Genomic DNA, 18,058 nt, shown 5'->3' on the forward strand with positions numbered 1-18,058 from the left:
TGTGTGTGTGTGTGTGTGTGTGTGTGTGTGTGTGTGTGTGTGTGTGTGTGTGTGTGTGTGTGTGTGTGTGTGTGTGTGTGTGTGTTCCACAGGGTAATTGTCCTAAAGTGAGTTCCATTAACGACCGCAGTGATTGGAAGGTGGTGAGGAAAGCCTTGACTGTGATTGGCTTCAACGAGGATGAGGTAGAGGTAAGCACATAGCGTGAGAAGTGTAAATCATGCCTGACTTGTTTTTCACTTTTACTCTACTGTAGGTTGCCAAGGTAAAGGAAACGAATTTGAGTCATTTTACAGTTTTTCTGAATGGCAAAAACGCTAAATCCCATTTTCTGAACCAAATGGACAGTGCCCTGAACCCATTTATGGACTTGCTCATTCTTTTGCCATAAACAATTTGCACTCAGTTAAATACAATTTGCAGATCATTTACTCTTTTTGTTAAACTCTAAACATGCTCTCATTCACTAAAAGACATCACATCCACAAAGAGCTTGTGATGCCAAATGATAAGCTCAGGAAGCAAAAGTTACACATACTTCAAGCTCAGGTGTCATAGCTTCAATAATGTGCTTGAAAATTGAAACTTTATCACAAATCCATCCATCCATTTTCTACCGCTTATCCTGTTAAGGGGGGGGGGGGGGGGGGGGGGGGGGTTGGAGCCTATCCTAGCAGCCTTCTGGCGAGAGACAGGGTTTACCCTGGACAGGTCACCAGTCCATCACAGGACCAACACATAGAGACAGACAACCATTCACACTCACAGTCACACCTACAGTCAGCCTCGTCCTCTCTTGATGTCTTTGGACTGTGGGAGGAAGCTGGAGTACCAGAGAGAACCCACACAGGAACAGGGAGAACATGGAGACTCCACACAGAAAGATCCTGTGATGGAGCCGGGGCTTGAACCTGGAACCTTGTTGCTGTGAGGCAACAGTGCTGACCACTGCACCACCGTGCGGCTTTATCACAAATATGAACGGAAAAGATCAGATCAGAGGAAGAGTGCTTCCAGTTTGTTTGGTTGGTTGACTTTAATATTTTTGGTCTCATTTGGTGTGTGGTGTAAGGTGCTTCTCCTTTACAAGTTTATTTCACAACCAAACAAACATCCCGCTTCCACCATTTTCATTGAATTGTAAGCACAATACAGTCTTCAAACTATATACATGTTTTAATTTTTAATGCTTTATTATTACTAGGTGCTGAATCCACTGAATTAAATATTTTGCTTTATTTTTTCATAATACGGTTTCATTTGATTGGCGTGGAGGTTGATCAAAATAGGTTTGGTTATGCAAAGACAGATTTTGTGAATGCAGTTTGACAGTTTTACAAATTGCTTGCAGGTTTGAGAAAAGGTTATGAGGTTTCTACTATGTGTGCATGTCTTGATTGTGTTTCATGTCTGACCAACTTTCAGTAGACAGTTAATCTTCATGGTCACTCATAAAGATAGTAACATCTGTAGAGATATTCAGTAGAATCTTATCACACCACTTCTTCCTTTCACCTTTGTCCCTCTCCTTATTCCCTTTTCTGAATTACTCATATGCAGGAGCTGTTGAACATTATTGCCAGTGTGCTCCACCTGGGCAATGTGCAGTATGGCGGCGAGGATGGCATTGCCTCCATCACCTCAGACACACAGATAAAGTACCTGGCCAGGGTAAGAAGCCTCCATAGAAAATAGTACTACCTCAGAGTTGGTGAGCAGTAATTATTAGTGAAGCTTCCTTTATTCAGTTCCAGTACTTTTCCAGTACCCTACTTTTAGAGGGAGATAATTTGAAGTCATCACAAACCAGGAATGTTGTTTTTGTGACATTTATTTTGTTAAGATTGGAAGACAGAGAGAATCATTATTGGCTGCTGGCAAATCTACAAATAACCTTGGTAAATGATTAAACCAGTTATATTCGGCAGCTGTACTATGCCAGTACATATATCAATGCATAAAGAATATTGCATAAAAACAAATGTACATACTAACAGGGTCCAAAAATAACCTCTGCCAACTACCAATAGTGAGCAGATTTTCTGTTTAGCATGTAAATCTCAGAGGTCTGCTGCATGAGAACTCTTCAACTAGACAGGACATATCACGCTATCCACACTTGAAAGGTGCGGTCAAGATTTTTCCACTTAAAAATAAGATCGATTACAACACTGTAAGCAATGGTCACAACAAGAAACTTCAGGCTTCTTTTGGATCTGGTAAACTCAGAAATCTATTCTTGGAAAGCCAGGAAGGTTCTTTAAAACGACGGAATGATAGATTTTGACATAAAAAATTTTATGAGGTAATTCAAAGTGTTTATGAAGCATTATCAGACTTTGTTGCACTGTTCTATAGACCTATTAATTATTATAAATTCACAATTCATTTGCTTGGAATCTCTTTTTGTCACTGTGTTTTTATTTATGTATGATATGAAACACAAAATGGATGTATACTACATACATACATAGACAAACACATATATACATATACATATATGTGTGTGTATATGTATATATATGTGTGTGTGTGTGTGTGTGTGCATATATATGTGTGTGTGTGTATGTATATATATATATATATATACACACACACACACACACACTATTATATTTGCTAAGAGTGTTAATTTTGAAGCCATTCAGCCTTTGTTTAAGGTCAAAATGGATTACCCCTCCCCGTTCTGCTTCATATGAGATACCACATAACCCCGCTATCACTGCTGCAGATTGGCCTGATGTCTGTCTGTCTTTTGGCAAGATTGGGGTTCATTTATGTGTTGGTTGTGTGGCGTTAGTGTGTGCTAATGTTGCTGTGTTTTTCCTAGTTGTTAGGAGTGAATGGGACTGTGCTGACAGAGGCACTCACACACAAGAAGATAATTGCGAAGGGAGAGGAGGTAAGTCTGGATACACACCCTCATTGTAGCATAAGTGTGTGATAAGCGTTTGTATACAAAGCTTTCCTGTCTGTGTAATGGCTAGTCTGCTCCAGTAATTATATTGTTACTTAGTAATACTGCCACGCTGTGGAACTTTTCTTATTAGAATATCTTGTCACCCATCTTATCTCTCATTTCTCATGTGTCTTTTTTCCATCAGCTGATGAGTCCACTGAACTTGGAGCAGGCGTCCTCAGCTCGGGATGCTCTTTCCAAGGCAGTGTATGGACGCACCTTCACCTGGCTGGTTAACAAGATCAACGCTTCACTGGCATACACGGTATACACACACACACACACACACACACACACACACTGCAGTAACCTTGACAGCATCCCACTTGGGAATGTATATTTTTGTATTGATGTCTCTCCTTCAATGTGTGATAGTAGCACAGCTCCACCTAGTGGACAGCACAAGGCCTCAGCTGTTATTTCTTTGACCCTGATCAAACCCTCTGCTATCATGCATCTTACTGATTTGGTTACAAGTGGACAGTTCTAAGTACACAAGTTTACTTCTGGCATTAGAATACATCTCCACATACACCCATCAGCCAAATCATCAACACCACTGGCAGGTTTCATATTTTGTATAATGCAACAGCCCTGCATCAAATCTCCTCTTCATGAGAGTTATAAAGTTCAGTTTTTGTTGAATCTGTTTCAGAGACAGTTTGATGTACTTTAATGGACATTTTAAAGATTGTACTATATGGCGGTGTTTCACAGCACTTGGATGTACTGATAAGTGTAGTTAATATTTTGTCCAATCCCATTTTTATGCATTTAGGGGACAAAAAAATTTCTTAATATGAGATAATATAGTTCAACACTTCTACAAATTACAGCCTCCAAACTGACATTTCACATAAACACTTGTATTATTTCACTTTACAAAGACCAAATTCATTTTTGTAGTAACCAGCATATTTATCTTGGACGCTTCGTATTTATATTATGTGCCACATTAGGGTTGGTTGCTCAAATCATGCAAAAATTACTTTACAGGGTTACATATCATGTAAATTTTTTGCTGTGGATTGTGTCAACCAACATATTCGGTGATGACATCACTGATAGCTTATTACAATTTAAGAAAACACCATTTTGTTCGCATGATTATTATGCGTTGATTTCAGAAACATCAACTGATGGGGGAGTGAGCTTTACTGTTAACAAAAGAGCGACAGGAATGCTTTCTCCATCCCATCACAAAGAATTGAAAAGCAGCTTAGGGAGAAATCAAAACAAAAATGTTTCAGGTTCTGTTTGACGTGTATGTAGAGTCATGTTTCTGGCCATTAGCTTGATGTAAATAAAGCATGAACTCTCTGGATCTGTACTGGTGTTTCACTTGAAATTGAACCATATCTGTCAAATTAATCACAACAGGCCCATTTTGGCCTTTCTGCTGTCTGCTTCTTGACACAGTTTGTAAAGAAGCTTTATAAGGACTTTTCACTGCATTCTGGTCATAAAACACTGAGGTGAATTGTGGGAAAAGGCTGATTAATAGGAGCAGTGACACTCATGACTCAAAGTCAAGATGCCTTCTGTTTTTTGGTTTTGACAGGATGACTCATACAAGCATTACTCCGTTATTGGCCTGCTGGACATCTATGGCTTTGAGGTCTTCCAGAACAACAGGTATAAAATATTGATTTTACATTAATTGTGAGCCAGTTGTTAGTTCGTTTACAGCAGGGGTGTCAAACTGATCCAGTAAAGGGCCGGTGTGGCTGCAGGTTTTCAATCCAACCAAGCAAAAGCAACAGCTGATCCAACAAATGAGCTGTGTGGACACAGCTTGATTGAGTTAAGTTGAATCAGGTGTTGCTTTTGCTCGGTTGGAATGAAAACCTGCAGCCACACCGGCCCTTTACTGGATCAGTTTGACACCTGTGGTTTACAGTTTCATGATGGGGCAGTTTAGTCTTATGAATTGGTCAAATAATTGGTTGCAGACTGACGCATCAGACCTCACCCCTCCTTCTTGAGAATCTGTGGTGGTGGACAATTCATACATGATCCTGCGTTTGTCAGAAGTGTTGGCCAACATAAAAGACATCATTGATCCCTGCAGGGAAATTACTTCAATTGCTCAATGCATAGTAAGAAAAGAGGAAATGGAAGTGAAACAGACGCTTTACCTCCTGACAGATCCATTGTTTCTCTTCCTCATTTAACCAAGGTCAAAACAACAATTTTGTATGAATATTGTTATGAACCCAAACCGAAGCAATCTTATTCGAAAAAGTATGCTGGCGTCACTTGCTGGAGATTTTCCAGATCTTTCATCTTGGCTGTTAAAGTTTTGCTCTGTTGGTTAAAGAATAACCTGAGAAAAAGCTGTGCGCTCAAAGTTTCACAGTAAGGGGACCTTGACCTGCTATTGTTAAGGCCAGTCATATGCCTGAATAGTGAGACATATTCACAGATGGCTTGAATGATGGTGGGCTTATAACCCTGTGTCTGTCGCGAGCTCATGCGACTGCTTTTGTGTTGCAGCTTCGAGCAGTTCTGTATCAACTACTGTAACGAGAAGCTGCAGCAGCTCTTCATTGAGCTCACCCTCAAGTCTGAGCAAGAGGAGTATGAGGCCGAAGGCATCACGGTCAGATACTGCTCTCCTACTTCACCCCCCCCCCCCATCTCTCTCTCACACACACACACACACACACAATCACATAAGTATTTACACTTGGATTTTATCTATAATCTGACCGTGTAGGTGGAGTCCAGTCCCTCTTCACCGTCATCTCTGATTTGGTCTTCTTTTTAACTCCCATCATCACACTGTTTCTCCTCCCTCAGCCAAAGTTGAGCCCTTGCAAAGTGCTCTTAATGTGATTGTGGTTACAGCTGTGTTTGCCAGTTTCAATTGATATCCAATTTCTCACCCTGCCGTTTCCTTAAGACTTTTATGCCAAGTGATTTGGCACATGAAGTGTGCACATACTTTTAGAAGGGTGCACCATTGTAAGCCATAGCTTTGCTGCTGTTAGAGCAATGCAGTCTTTTCTTTATTGTCAGGTAGGAGCTTTTTTCCCTCACTTGTGCCCTTTTGTTTTGTATTCATTGCATTTTTATTGTTTTGTTTTGCTTTTCTTGGAACAAAGGCACTTTTTGTTGAGTCTAATATGAATGCAGCGGTGAGAGAGAAGAGGAACAGGTTGTGGGAGAAACTTGGATTCACCTCTCAATGAGCCCTTTATTATCTGGCTCCAGGGCCGTGGGCCACACTCTCAGCCAGCTCTCTGGGAATTCTAACGTAACCTAACACCACGGCACTCAGTCAGCCAGCAGGGCTCTATGTTTAAATACAAGTACGTAGGCAGCATGTCTATATGCAAGGATTCCTGGAGTACTGCAGAGGAATTAATTCAAACACAGATGTTACAATGAATAGTTGTAATTTTACCAAGGTTGTTTTTATTTTGCTGCATTCATGTGATGTCAGAGTGATCAGAAAAATGAGTTTCCAACTGGAAAATTGTGCATGAGCCGCCCCTCATACATTGTTGTCAAAAGTCATCGTTTGGTCGGTACCAAGTTATTATCTATTAACTTACATGTTGAATATCATTTCCTGATTACACATAATGCATCCATGCATAGCATCCATGTTGTTCCCACATTAAGACTTAAAAATTATGAACAATGTCAAAGGAACAAAATCCCAACTCAGGAATTCAGAATCTCTGGTGTCACTATAATGCAGCATCATATAGTAAGAGTATTACTTTAATGTAGCTTGTACTTGTTGATGCTATAACATTCAGGCTACAAGTCTGTCCATTAATCTGAAACAGTGGAGGATCCCCCCCCCCAATCATCCCTAACCAGTATTTGGTTTTGTCTCTTTAGTGGGAGCCAGTTCAATACTTCAACAACAAGATCATTTGCGACCTAGTGGAAGAGAAGTTCAAAGGCATCATCTCTATTCTGGTGAGGAGTTCCATCTCTGCTTATGATTTAACACACAGGATTTCTGCCTAAACATGAGTCAACCACTTATGTAAAATCTTAAGTCTTGAAGCTTTGGGTCAAGTTCGTGCGGGTGACATAGAGCTCAGTCTTGTCTTTGAATAGTTTGCTCTTCTCCTCCTCCTACAGGATGAGGAGTGTCTGAGACCCGGAGATGCCAGTGACTTCACTTTCCTAGAGAAGCTGGAGGACACTGTGGGAGGACACGCTCACTTTGTCACGTTAGTTTGATTCCTATACCTGTCTTATTTCCTCAAACCACTTATGAACACATGCTTTAACGTCAGCTTGTATGCTTGTTGTTAAATATTTATCTGTGTGTGTGTGTGTGTGTGTGTGTGTGTGTGTGTGTGTGTGTGTGTGTGCGCGTGCGTGCGTGCGTTTGTGTGCGTGCACATGCTTGTTCCCCTGCAGTCACAAGTTAGCTGATGGAAAGACACGCAAGGTTATGGGTCGGGATGAATTCCGACTGCTGCATTACGCTGGAGAGGTCAACTACAACGTCAATGTGTGTGTGTGTGTGTGTGTGTGTGTGTGTGTGTGTGTGTGTGTGTGTGTGTGTGTGTGTGTGTTCACATTAAAATTGCTCTTCTGTCCTTATAATTGAAAACAATTACGAATCAGCTGAGGCCAGCATGACCTCAGGCCCTCGAATGTTTAGATATTTAGTGTGGTGAGTGAGGCACGGAGGTCAGACATGCAAAACAAGTTCAAACTTCTAATATGAAGACCATTTGCTGTATCTAATGTACTTTTAAAACTAAACCTGATTTTGATGCAGTCTTTAGATACAATTAGTTTTCAAATAAAAGCCAGCATTCAAGTAAAGGCCAGAAATAGAAATGCAGGCTGGTTATTGTTAAAGGCTGCTTCTTAAATTATCAGTTCCTAAAACTCAACACATAAACTGTTGGTTATATTCACCATGCTGGTGCTCAGTTATGCATTCCAGTCCCTTCACAAAACTCTTTTTGCAACATATTCAAATTTGCCCTATTATTTTTTACATTCAACAAAAATGTTCCCACTTGAGGTTCAGAAAATGATGTAATGTCCCATTTTTGACTGGCAATTAAAGGTAGTTGGTTCATGAGTTAAACATTAAATTCAGCTTCTCCTCATCAGGCTTTTTGGACAAAAACAACGACCTGCTCTTCAGGAACCTAAAAGAGGTGAGACTGATTGGACCATGACCATCTGATGTCATGTGCGCCTGATCCAGGGGTTAAAAGATCTCTTCCTTTTCAGGTCATGTGTATGTCAGAGAACAAGATCCTGAACCAGTGTTTTGACAGAGAGGAGCTGAGTGACAAGAAACGCCCCGACACGGTGAGATGTCTTGCCCTTGCGCTTCTCTCTGTCTTGAATGATGATGCAGCCCAAACATACTTTCCCACAGCACCACAAATACTGGTGTGTTTCCCTACCCCAGTACTGAGTAGGCAGTCTGATGGGGATTCTCTGCTGCTTCCCACTTGCTGGGGAATGACACTTGTATGCCTCTCACACAAACACACACACACACACACACACACACAAACTTGAACAGGGTACTGTCACAGGCTGGCAAGTTAGAGCCTCCACACAAGGACCAGTGTTCAGTCCACTGGACCGCCAGTCTCTCCTCGCTTCTTACCTCATCACTGCTCCCTCGCCGTAACCACCTCAGGCTTTTGTTTGCATTCATTTGCTCTTCTCTCTTTTCTTTTTGCATTCTTTCACATCTTAATTTCAGTTATTCACCTACCTCTGTTCCATCGCTTGCTCACAGCTTCATCCCTCTCTAACTGACTTATCATCCGTTGCCTGTTTTGTTTGTGTCTGCCCTTCCAGGCGGCCACCCAATTCAAAGCCAGTCTGGCGAAACTCATGGAGATCCTCATGTCCAAGGAGCCATCCTACATCCGCTGCATCAAGCCAAATGACTCCAAGCAATCAGGTACAACTCTTAGATACCTACAAATTTATTCTGTCTGTCATCAGAGATTCAACTTACAAAGTAAAAAGATATTGGGCTTTATGAATTTATCTACTTGTCTCATTGCTTCGTAATGTTTTTTTCTCTACCTTTTAACACATCAAGAAATTGTTGAATGGAGGAAATTTGTATTTTTGTGTTTCTCTTATGGAATGACAGCATTTTGACACACAATCTAATCTATATTTCATAGTGATGGGACACAGAGAGTCAGCAGTCTCATAAAAACGTGTTTTATGAGACTGCTGCTACAACAGTTTGTTGGCTTTATGCAACACTTGATTTTTAACAGAGCTGAAGCAGATTATCAGCTTCACTGAGCTAATATTTTTCTCTGAGACGTTATGGTAATCCTGTACTTTCACTAATTCTGACCAAAACAGTTTGTTTTCTGCTTCATCAATGACTACGGCTTAAACTCTCCCTGTGCTTGACGGTATACCGCGCCGACCTTCATTTGTCTCCACAGTCGGCCTTTTGTTAGGTCCACACTGTGTCTCTGTCCTTTGTGACTCCCACTCCTTCTGCTTAGCATTTACCGGTTAGATCTTGCTTGTTTTCCCCAGCAGGCTTTCACTTTGTCTCAGATTGATTTGACACGGCTCTCGTTTTCTCCTCTCCTCCTGTTGCTAGGCCGATTTGATGAGGTTCTGATCCGTCACCAGGTCAAGTACCTGGGACTGATGGAGAACCTGAGGGTGAGGAGAGCTGGCTTTGCTTACAGACGTCGCTATGAGGTCTTCCTGCAGAGGTGATCAACTGTTTGGTTTTTCAATCAGTATGAACAATCACATGTCACCACTTCCACTGTGCACCATTTGTTGATATTGAGACACATTTACACAGAGATTATGCAATGTTTACACAGGACTGAGGAACAGAATGTGTGAATTTATTTAGTATGTCGGTGTTTTAGAATGGATTAGCCACGTGTAAACTCAACAGTGTATGTGTGAAATGAGTCATTCCAGGTGTCAGTGACACAGACGCGACCTCCCCTGCAGCTCAGAGGTGGAACAATCTGTTCCCCATTCTGTCACTCTGTATTTTTAGAGAGACAGTGAGTTGTAACCGTAGCAAAATATTCCCACCTGGATAAGTAATGAAGTATTTACAATAAAGCTGTAAACAACAAGACAAACATCTGTTCCTCCCTGAGAGAAGTTCCTTCACCTTCGACAGTTCGTTTTGGTTTCATCACAATGTCAAAACATTGCTTCTGCATCGTTTCATCCTCAGTGGAGTGGTCACGTGTTCATAAACTCTGGCTAATGCTTGCGTGAACCTCAGGGATACATGGGTAAATATAAATTTAATGAAAATTGGACATTGAACAAGGATTTTTCACAATAGCTCCCCCAGATTCCAGGTAGTAAATCCAAGGCTCGTTGCCTGTGGTGTGGGAAGAATTTTAAAAACGGTACAATGGGGGTTAAAGCCATCGAGCCTCACATGAAGAGCGAAAAACACCATTTACAGTCATTTACAGGATGTGGGGAGGGGAATGCCTTTGTAAGCGCCATCCGCAGGGCGCCAGAGTGCCGTGGTCTTGAAAGTGCTTAATGTTTGTCGTTGTAAAGTTGGGCTGAAATTTAATTCTGAGAGGTCATAAAAAGTCTTAAATTTAACTTGCTTCAAGCCGGGGGAACCCTGTAACCATCTTTATAGAGATGAGAAGACATGCCGTGTGAGTCTTTCCCAAATGCAAACTCTAGTGTTGCACCACAACTACACACACAGCGGTGTGAGTTCTACCAGTTTATTGGTGTTATTTCAGCTGCATCATGTGTCGCCAGACATCTGATTACTTCACTTTAGCATCTACAATACGGTCTGATTGATTTGACTTTGGCACTGTAAAGAAACTGGAACAAGCTGTCCAGGATGGTGGACCTTAGACCAACAATGCTTGACTCAGATCAGGCAGCAATAGCGTTTCGATTGTGTGTGATCCACACAACTGAATAAGCAAAGAGTTCACATTTATTCAATGGAAATGAAATAAGGAGTAATTTTCCATATCAAAGGCCTGACTAAACATCTTGAATGGCTCCATAGATAATCAAGATCACATTTTATCTTTAAAGCCTGAAATCGCAAATCAGAATTTGCTAAGGGGCTTTACCATTTGTACATGGTGTGTCTAATTACCCTCAATCTGGGTGGAAAAGAGCACCCTCCGAAAACCCTTTATCAGAAAAGAAAAGGCCTCAGGACCCTTCCAGGCTAGACAGACACGCAATCGATGCCAGAAGTTCAGGGCATACGAGTAAAGTCAGAACCTTGAAATGAAGACGGAGCCAGTTGGTACAAGTAGATTATGAATGCATGTGAAGGGATCCTGATGTTGAGCATACTTCCTTGTGTCCTCCGAGGACATGAAGGCAAGGAGTCCTCATCATGCGCTGACTTGGCACTTGTTATTTATCTAGAAAATGATCTAACCACAAGCTCATTTTTCGATAAATGAATCTATCTCGCTCAAGAATACTTGCGTTTGAGCTGTAATATGCCTCCTTCAAGCAGCACTGTAAACATAGCAGCTCTCTCGTCTCTTATTGGCAGGATTATTTTGATAAATCATTGGTCAAACAGTGAGCCAGGACCCTTCTCTGTCTAGCAGCTCTGGTATTGACTTTCTCTCCTAATGTTACCTGTGAGGGAGATGCATTTTATGTAAATGTTAATGGGGTTACGGTGTTAGTGTAGTAAAACCAGGTGTAGTGATATTTTTTACCCATAGAAACATGACGTGGAAATTTGAGCCCAGCATTTCGTTGAGGTCTTAATCTTGAACTTGTCTTCCTCTTTAGGTATAAGTCTCTTTGCCCAGACACATGGCCTAACTGGCAGGGTAAATTGGCAGATGGAGTGGCAACACTGGTCAAACACCTGGGATACAAGCCAGAGGAGTACAAACTGGGCAGGTCAGACATTTTATATAAATAAAAACATATATATTTAACAGAAGAGAAACATTCATTTGACAAAGTAAATGAAGTTGTCTCAGATTTAATGCAACTTTAAACACCATCTGACAGATCCAAAATCTTCATTCGATTTCCGAAGACCTTGTTTGCGACTGAGGATGCTTTAGAGACCAGGAAGCATAGTCTTGGTGAGACAGCCAGTCATTCTGATGATTTGTATTCCAACATCTTCAACTGTTGTTGTTCCTCAGGGTGGAATTGTCTCTCTTGTTTTGTGTCCTCCCACAGCCACCAAGTTGCAGGCAGGATGGAGAGGCTACAGCCAGAAGTCTAAATACCGAAAACTCCGAACCTCAGGTGAGGAAGCTTCAGGTTACTTCACACCAACTACATTTTTTCTTCCAAATATTTAGGTTTTAACATCATAACACACGTCCATGTCCACTCATGTGTCTCTTCTCTCATTTGAATGTGCTGTGTGTAATGTCCCTCACTAGCCATCGCCATCCAGGCGTGGTGGAGAGGTGTCCTAGCCAGGAGGAGGGCCCAGCGCAGGCGACAGGCTGCTGACACTATCCGCCGGTACAGACTATAACCAGCATGGAGACAAAAGACTTGATTCAGAAAGCATGCTAACTTTTGTCTTAAAACCTAAAACTGGACACAGGCATGCTGCTCTGATAATTATGCTTTTTTTTTTTTTTTTTTAATTCCTCCCCTTTCCTCTCCCACAGGTTCATCAAAGGCTTCATTTACCGCCACAAAGAGCGCTGTCCAGAGAACGAGTATTTCCTGGATTATGTGCGCTACTCCTTCCTCATGAAGCTGCGCAGGAACCTCCCCAAGAACGTTCTGGACAAGAGCTGGCCAACACCACCGGCTGCTCTTGTGGAGGTGAGAATTGCACATGAAAGTCTGTATTGTGTTAGCGTGTTTCTTGAGGAACCTTTGGTTGTGCAGCATATATGTACAAATCTCATGATCACGTTATTCTTTGGGGACACTCTATGCTCCCATGAACAACACAGGAGGGTGTTGTTGCTGCTTGTGTGTTCCTGGCTTGTCGTTACCAGGGCAAAAACACCTAGACATGATGGCTGCCTTGAAAATTTGTTGTCAGGCTCGATTTGTATGCTTTTTCTTGCGTAAAACAGGCTAACATGATCAAGTATGTTTCTCTTAAGTGGTTCTGAGTGATGTTTCAGTCACGGACAAGTATTACTGTCCACTTTAGCTAAATAGTTACTGAACTAGCTAGTTTACTATATTAAATCTAAACCATAAACCCTTCTCTGTGCATTGCTTTGTAATTTATTTCTCTGGGACTGCCATGATGAGCTGCTCCGTTTATTGGATTGGATCCACCGTTGGATCATGAATGGCAGCTGGTTGCTTTGTTGTACCTTTGGATGCAAATTAAGCCGTTAAAGCTCAACTGCATTTGACATGTTGTGTTTTAATTGTGCAATGATGACTGGCCACTTGTGCAGCACCATAGTTTCAGGTTATTTGTGTGCGCGTGTGCGCTGCAGCAGCACAGTTGTGACATCACTGTGTGTGATTTCAGGCATCCGAACATCTGCGTAAGCTGTGTATGCAGAACATGGTGTGGAGCTACTGCAAGAAGATCAGTCCTGAATGGAAACACCAGGTGATTATTGTCCCTTTATCACCAGCCTTCGCTCGCTCTCGTGGTCTGAATATCATTTGCTTCCTCGTGTGGACAGATGGAGCAGAAGGTGATTGCCAGTGAGATATTCAAGGACAAGAAGGACAACTACCCACAAAGCGTGCCTAAACTGTTTGTCAGCACAAGACTGGGTAAGCTTCTGCAGCAGGAGAGACGGGGATCATGGACACTTGTACACTATGAAATGATTTAACTGCATTCTGTTGGTCCAGATGGTGAGAACATTAATCCCAAGGTGCTGCAGGCTCTGGGCAGTGAGAAGATGAAGGTTAGTAGAGCAAAGTCTTCACGCAAAAGGCACTTCAATAAATGTTTCTTGATCAACATCCCTTCTGGTCCCAGTATGCTGTGCCAGTCACCAAGTACGACAGGAAGGGCTACAAAGCTCGGACCCGCCAGCTGCTTCTGACCGCCAACACTGCCATTATTGTGGAGGAGGGCAAACTCAAGCAGCGCATCGACTATGGAGCTCTGAAAGGTCAGAGGTCAACACCCGGATGAATCATTAGGTGTTGAAACTGCATTGAGCTCATGACTCATTCAAACTGTCTCTTTCTTTAGGTGTGTCTGTCAGTTCTCTCAGTGATGGCCTGTTTGTTCTGCATGTGCCCAGCGAAGACAACAAACAGAAGGTATTACTGAGCCATGCACGGAGCTCCTACAGTTTCATGCAGCAATCTTAGAGTTTAAACAGTGTGTGTTTGTGGTGGCTCTCTCCCAGGGAGATGTAGTTCTCCAGAGTGATCATGTGATTGAGACCTTGACCAAACTCGCCATCTGTGCTGACAAGATGAACAGCATCAACATCAACCAGGGCAGGTGAGGCCAGTACATGAAGTGTACTATTATTAGTACACGTTCAAGATGAGCCAAAGCTCTTACATAATACTCCGCAAAAATACATCTCCTCTCCTACTCACTGCTGTCTGTACAGGTATAAAGCAGTAAAAACACTTGCTTGTATTACTGCAGAAGTTTCAGTCCACTCTTCTCCAGTTTAACAATGCCTCTTTTCTGTTTCCAGTATAAAGTTTACGGTGGGTCAAGGAAAAGAGGGAATCATAGACTTCACGCCTGGATCAGAACTCCTGGTTGCTAAGGCTAAGAACGGACACTTGTCTGTGGTGAGTGTCATTCTGTCACAGTGGGAGATTTTCTAAATGGAAAACATGTAAATAACTTTTGCTTTCAGCCCTAGCAGACGGCCATGTTTTCATGCTAGCAGATTTATTGTGACAGGACAGGATGTTGAAAAACCCAGCAAATTGTGATAGTTTATCACACAGCAGAACTCGTACTACCCATCTGTGTTGTTCCCCTCAAGTCTGCATCCTCTCCCTCTCGCACACTCGTTCATGTCATTTCCAGCTTTCGAGCACAACTGTCGGAGGACACTGTGCTCCTTCCTTCTACTCTAATGTTAAAGAGCAGTTAGCTGGCAAGTTTAGCAGAGCATTTAGCTTCTCAAGATATTTTAGCCTGGTGTTTGAGCAGAATCACACAGCTCCCGATAAATGTTGCTCCAAGTCTGTTTGCAAGACATTCACTGCTGAAACATGATTACTCCCATTGTTAGTGTTGTGTTTCGTTTTCGTGCAACAAAAAATGCTGCTTGAACACTAGAAATTTGCCAGGAGTGTAACCTTCTCAGACACACACGCACGCACACACACACACACACACACACACACACACACACACACACGCAAACGCTTCATATTTGAACTGAGATGGAGTTTGATTGACACTTTGTGTGTGGGTTGATCTGACTTTCTTCTCCTCTGGATCTCTTTCAGACTGCCCCCAGACTGAACTCCAGATGATGGCCACTCGAGTCACAAACACACACACACACACACACACTAGTACTTTCGTACTCCTCCATCCTCCAATCACATGACTGCAGACCCGCTCTGCTTAAGCCAATCAGATGCCAGCTGTCGCCACACTGGTGGCAAGTGCTTCCAATTCTTTAAAAAAAAAAAAAAAAAATAGAAGTCCAGCAAAACTAATTGATATATTTATGTTTATATATTATATTTTTTGGATTAATACTGTTGCTGTTTGAATATTGTGATTTTATATTTGAGGCCAAGGAATAACAAATATTTCAGTGCATTTTTCTTGCACTGTGTGTTTATTGTGCTTTGTTAGGGAACACGACCAAGCCAACAACGCGGGCAGAAAATGATATGACAGTGAGAGAAAGTTGTTGATGGAATCTGGGTTCGTCGTTTTCTGTTGCCTCTTGCCCCCCCCCCCCCCCGCTTGATTTTCCTCCCTACAGTACTTTTCCAACATTGGTTTTCATGTTCGTGTAGAGTCAGGCTATAACGGCAGGTGAGCTGTTGTGACGAGCGTGGACAATGAAGAGCAACTCTTCAAATCTGAAGGCGACATTGAAGAAAGGCTTAGCGGTTGGACGTACTACTGAATATTTATTCACACAGCTGGATTTGTTCTCTGCAAACAAAGGGAGCTGACGATGAGGGAACTGCTGCACCGATTAAAATGCATTTATTGTTAACGACCGTGATAAATGAACACAGAATGTGAGACGTGTTTGAGGGAAGGTGACAAGTGGCTGTAGATGATGATGACGATAGACGCCAAGCGCTTGTGTCTGTCTCCCTGACTTCATATTTGACAAACATGACGCTCTTTATGACAGTTAAGTGTAGATAGAAGCCCGTCGTCCTCTGACTGAACGACAGCAGCTGCACGCACCAAATAACCGCCGCCGAACGCCTTAGCATTGCTCTTTGTAGCCGGTCTGTCTCCTCCATGACCTGCCTGTCGTCTGCTGTCACCTACAACAGCTTTGACCAATCTTCTCTCCCAATTTTTACACCTGTATGGCTTTGAAACAGACTGCAACTCACTTTAGGAAGCCATTTAATTCAAATTGCTTCTAGTTTGATAGCAAGTTGAGCTGATGTGGACGGAAGGGACAAAATCCAGGGTATTTAATTAAAACACTACAGTTCATCTGTATGGAATAACACTTTGGACAATAAACATGCTTCCTTGCAGACTTGGATGAGAAGATCAGTGTCTTATCAGCTTATGATAAACAGGATCAAGGGGAAACTGCTCGCTAAACTCTGACTTAAAGGGGAAAAAAAACTCCCCTCTTTAGCTGACTAACTGATATGTTACACACATTTTTCCAGGGAAAAAAGGGAGGAAAAAAAAGTTCACATTAAAATACTGTGTAGTGAAGAGCTGGAGTACTTCTTAGCTGCAAGCAGTGATTATTGTTGATAAAACAGCAAAGAAGCAGGTTTAAGCTTCATGTTTCCAGAAATGAAACAAAGCGGGTATGTCAGTGTGTGTCAGCGCTCCTCCACAGTCTGCTACCTTCATACGGAGCTGGGCTAGCTTTTCATCTCTAGTGTGTGTGACAACTTAGTATGAACTACAAAACTATGAAAAAGACAATACTGATTATTTTTTACATAACATGTCCGCTTACCTCACAAATTTGAGAAAATATTTCTTTCTATTTTTGTTCATGTGGACCTACAAGTACACATGTTGGCTGTAACATTGCAGTTCTTTAAATATTCTAAAATCAGCCCAAATTGAAAATATTATTATGTATGCTGGCAAAAAAAAAAAAAAAAAGCGCGGAGAGTGGCCAGGGATGTACACTAATCTTATTATTCGGAGTGGTTTCAAGGTTGAAATCAACTATCCACAGCTGGCTTTTAGCTTCTCATCAAACTTTCAGCAAGGTAGTAAATAAACAAGACTCCCGAAATGTTGAACCATTTGTCAATGTCAAGTTTTGGTAAGTTATTGTCCAGGTGTTTGCCTCAGCAGAGAAAAAGATCCTGAAGCAGCTCCAACATTAAAAAAAAAACAAAAACAAAAAAAAGAAGAATGAAAAACAGCAGGCGGTTATTCACGTTTATTTTTTAAACTCCCGCAGGAGGTCAGGTTTAGAGCCTCCTACCTGATTAATCCCGACTCTGACCTTTAACCCTTCGCCCTTGTTCAAGCCTACAGGTGAGACCAAAGACTGACAGTGAGACTCCGTAGGTTGACATTTTGAGAGGAGCTCCAAAGTGTTTCCAGGTTTGTAGTTTTCCACGCCTTCTCTGCGAGGAGGGTGAAATATGCTGAGGCAGGACTGTGCTGCTGCGCTTAGCAGCCAAAGACCCCGTTGATCCAATCCAGTGATTCTGTGTCATATGATTTATATATGTAATGTTTTTGTTTCAGGATGGAGATCTTTTTGTACAGTTTGTGTTCTGTGTTATAAATGAGACATCCAAGCCAAGTGAGGTTTGCTGATGTGAAATATTTGGGGAGAAAAAAAAAAAAAAAAAAGAAGCTTTTAGTGTTGTTTGTTCTCTTGTTCTTGTGCCTTGTTACGAAGCAATACAACTGAGTGGAGTGTGACTGTTAAGAGAAATACCTCTGGACTGTTTGTCCGTCAGAGCAGAGTTGAGTTGTTAAAGGTTTCCTTTCTCCCCGTCTATGAGCTTTACTCAGACCAAACACATTCACTCCCTCTGCCC

The 18,058-nt window shown here is 41.9% G+C and overlaps 1 protein-coding gene across 3 annotated transcripts in view; it reads left to right on the top strand.

Annotated features, from left to right (window-relative positions):
• Positions 1-17,228, top strand: part of LOC147254417 (unconventional myosin-Ic-like) — a 61,088-nt gene extending 43,860 nt beyond the window's left edge. For all 3 annotated transcript variants that reach the window (XM_086216036.1, XM_086216037.1, XM_086216038.1), the window contains 26 exons: positions 93-191; positions 1,561-1,671; positions 2,831-2,902; positions 3,105-3,224; positions 4,521-4,594; positions 5,456-5,561; positions 6,815-6,895; positions 7,064-7,155; positions 7,349-7,442; positions 8,059-8,106; positions 8,183-8,263; positions 8,768-8,873; positions 9,546-9,663; positions 11,726-11,839; positions 11,954-12,030; positions 12,131-12,199; positions 12,340-12,424; positions 12,577-12,736; positions 13,410-13,493; positions 13,570-13,663; positions 13,745-13,800; positions 13,875-14,010; positions 14,094-14,164; positions 14,254-14,351; positions 14,557-14,656; positions 15,329-17,228. In XM_086216036.1, coding sequence (XP_086072162.1) covers positions 93-191; positions 1,561-1,671; positions 2,831-2,902; positions 3,105-3,224; positions 4,521-4,594; positions 5,456-5,561; positions 6,815-6,895; positions 7,064-7,155; positions 7,349-7,442; positions 8,059-8,106; positions 8,183-8,263; positions 8,768-8,873; positions 9,546-9,663; positions 11,726-11,839; positions 11,954-12,030; positions 12,131-12,199; positions 12,340-12,424; positions 12,577-12,736; positions 13,410-13,493; positions 13,570-13,663; positions 13,745-13,800; positions 13,875-14,010; positions 14,094-14,164; positions 14,254-14,351; positions 14,557-14,656; positions 15,329-15,355 — 2,373 coding nt within the window. In that variant the 3' untranslated portion in view covers positions 15,356-17,228. The remainder of the gene's footprint in view (positions 1-92; positions 192-1,560; positions 1,672-2,830; positions 2,903-3,104; positions 3,225-4,520; positions 4,595-5,455; positions 5,562-6,814; positions 6,896-7,063; positions 7,156-7,348; positions 7,443-8,058; positions 8,107-8,182; positions 8,264-8,767; positions 8,874-9,545; positions 9,664-11,725; positions 11,840-11,953; positions 12,031-12,130; positions 12,200-12,339; positions 12,425-12,576; positions 12,737-13,409; positions 13,494-13,569; positions 13,664-13,744; positions 13,801-13,874; positions 14,011-14,093; positions 14,165-14,253; positions 14,352-14,556; positions 14,657-15,328) is intronic.
• The last annotated feature ends 830 nt before the right edge of the window (positions 17,229-18,058 follow it).

The sequence above is a fragment of the Aulostomus chinensis genome, chromosome 10 (genome assembly GCF_037954235.1).
Source record: "Aulostomus chinensis isolate RoL2024-O1b breed Wild chromosome 10, RoL_Achi_v1.0, whole genome shotgun sequence".
In the NCBI taxonomy this organism is placed as follows: domain Eukaryota; kingdom Metazoa; phylum Chordata; class Actinopteri; order Syngnathiformes; family Aulostomidae; genus Aulostomus; species Aulostomus chinensis.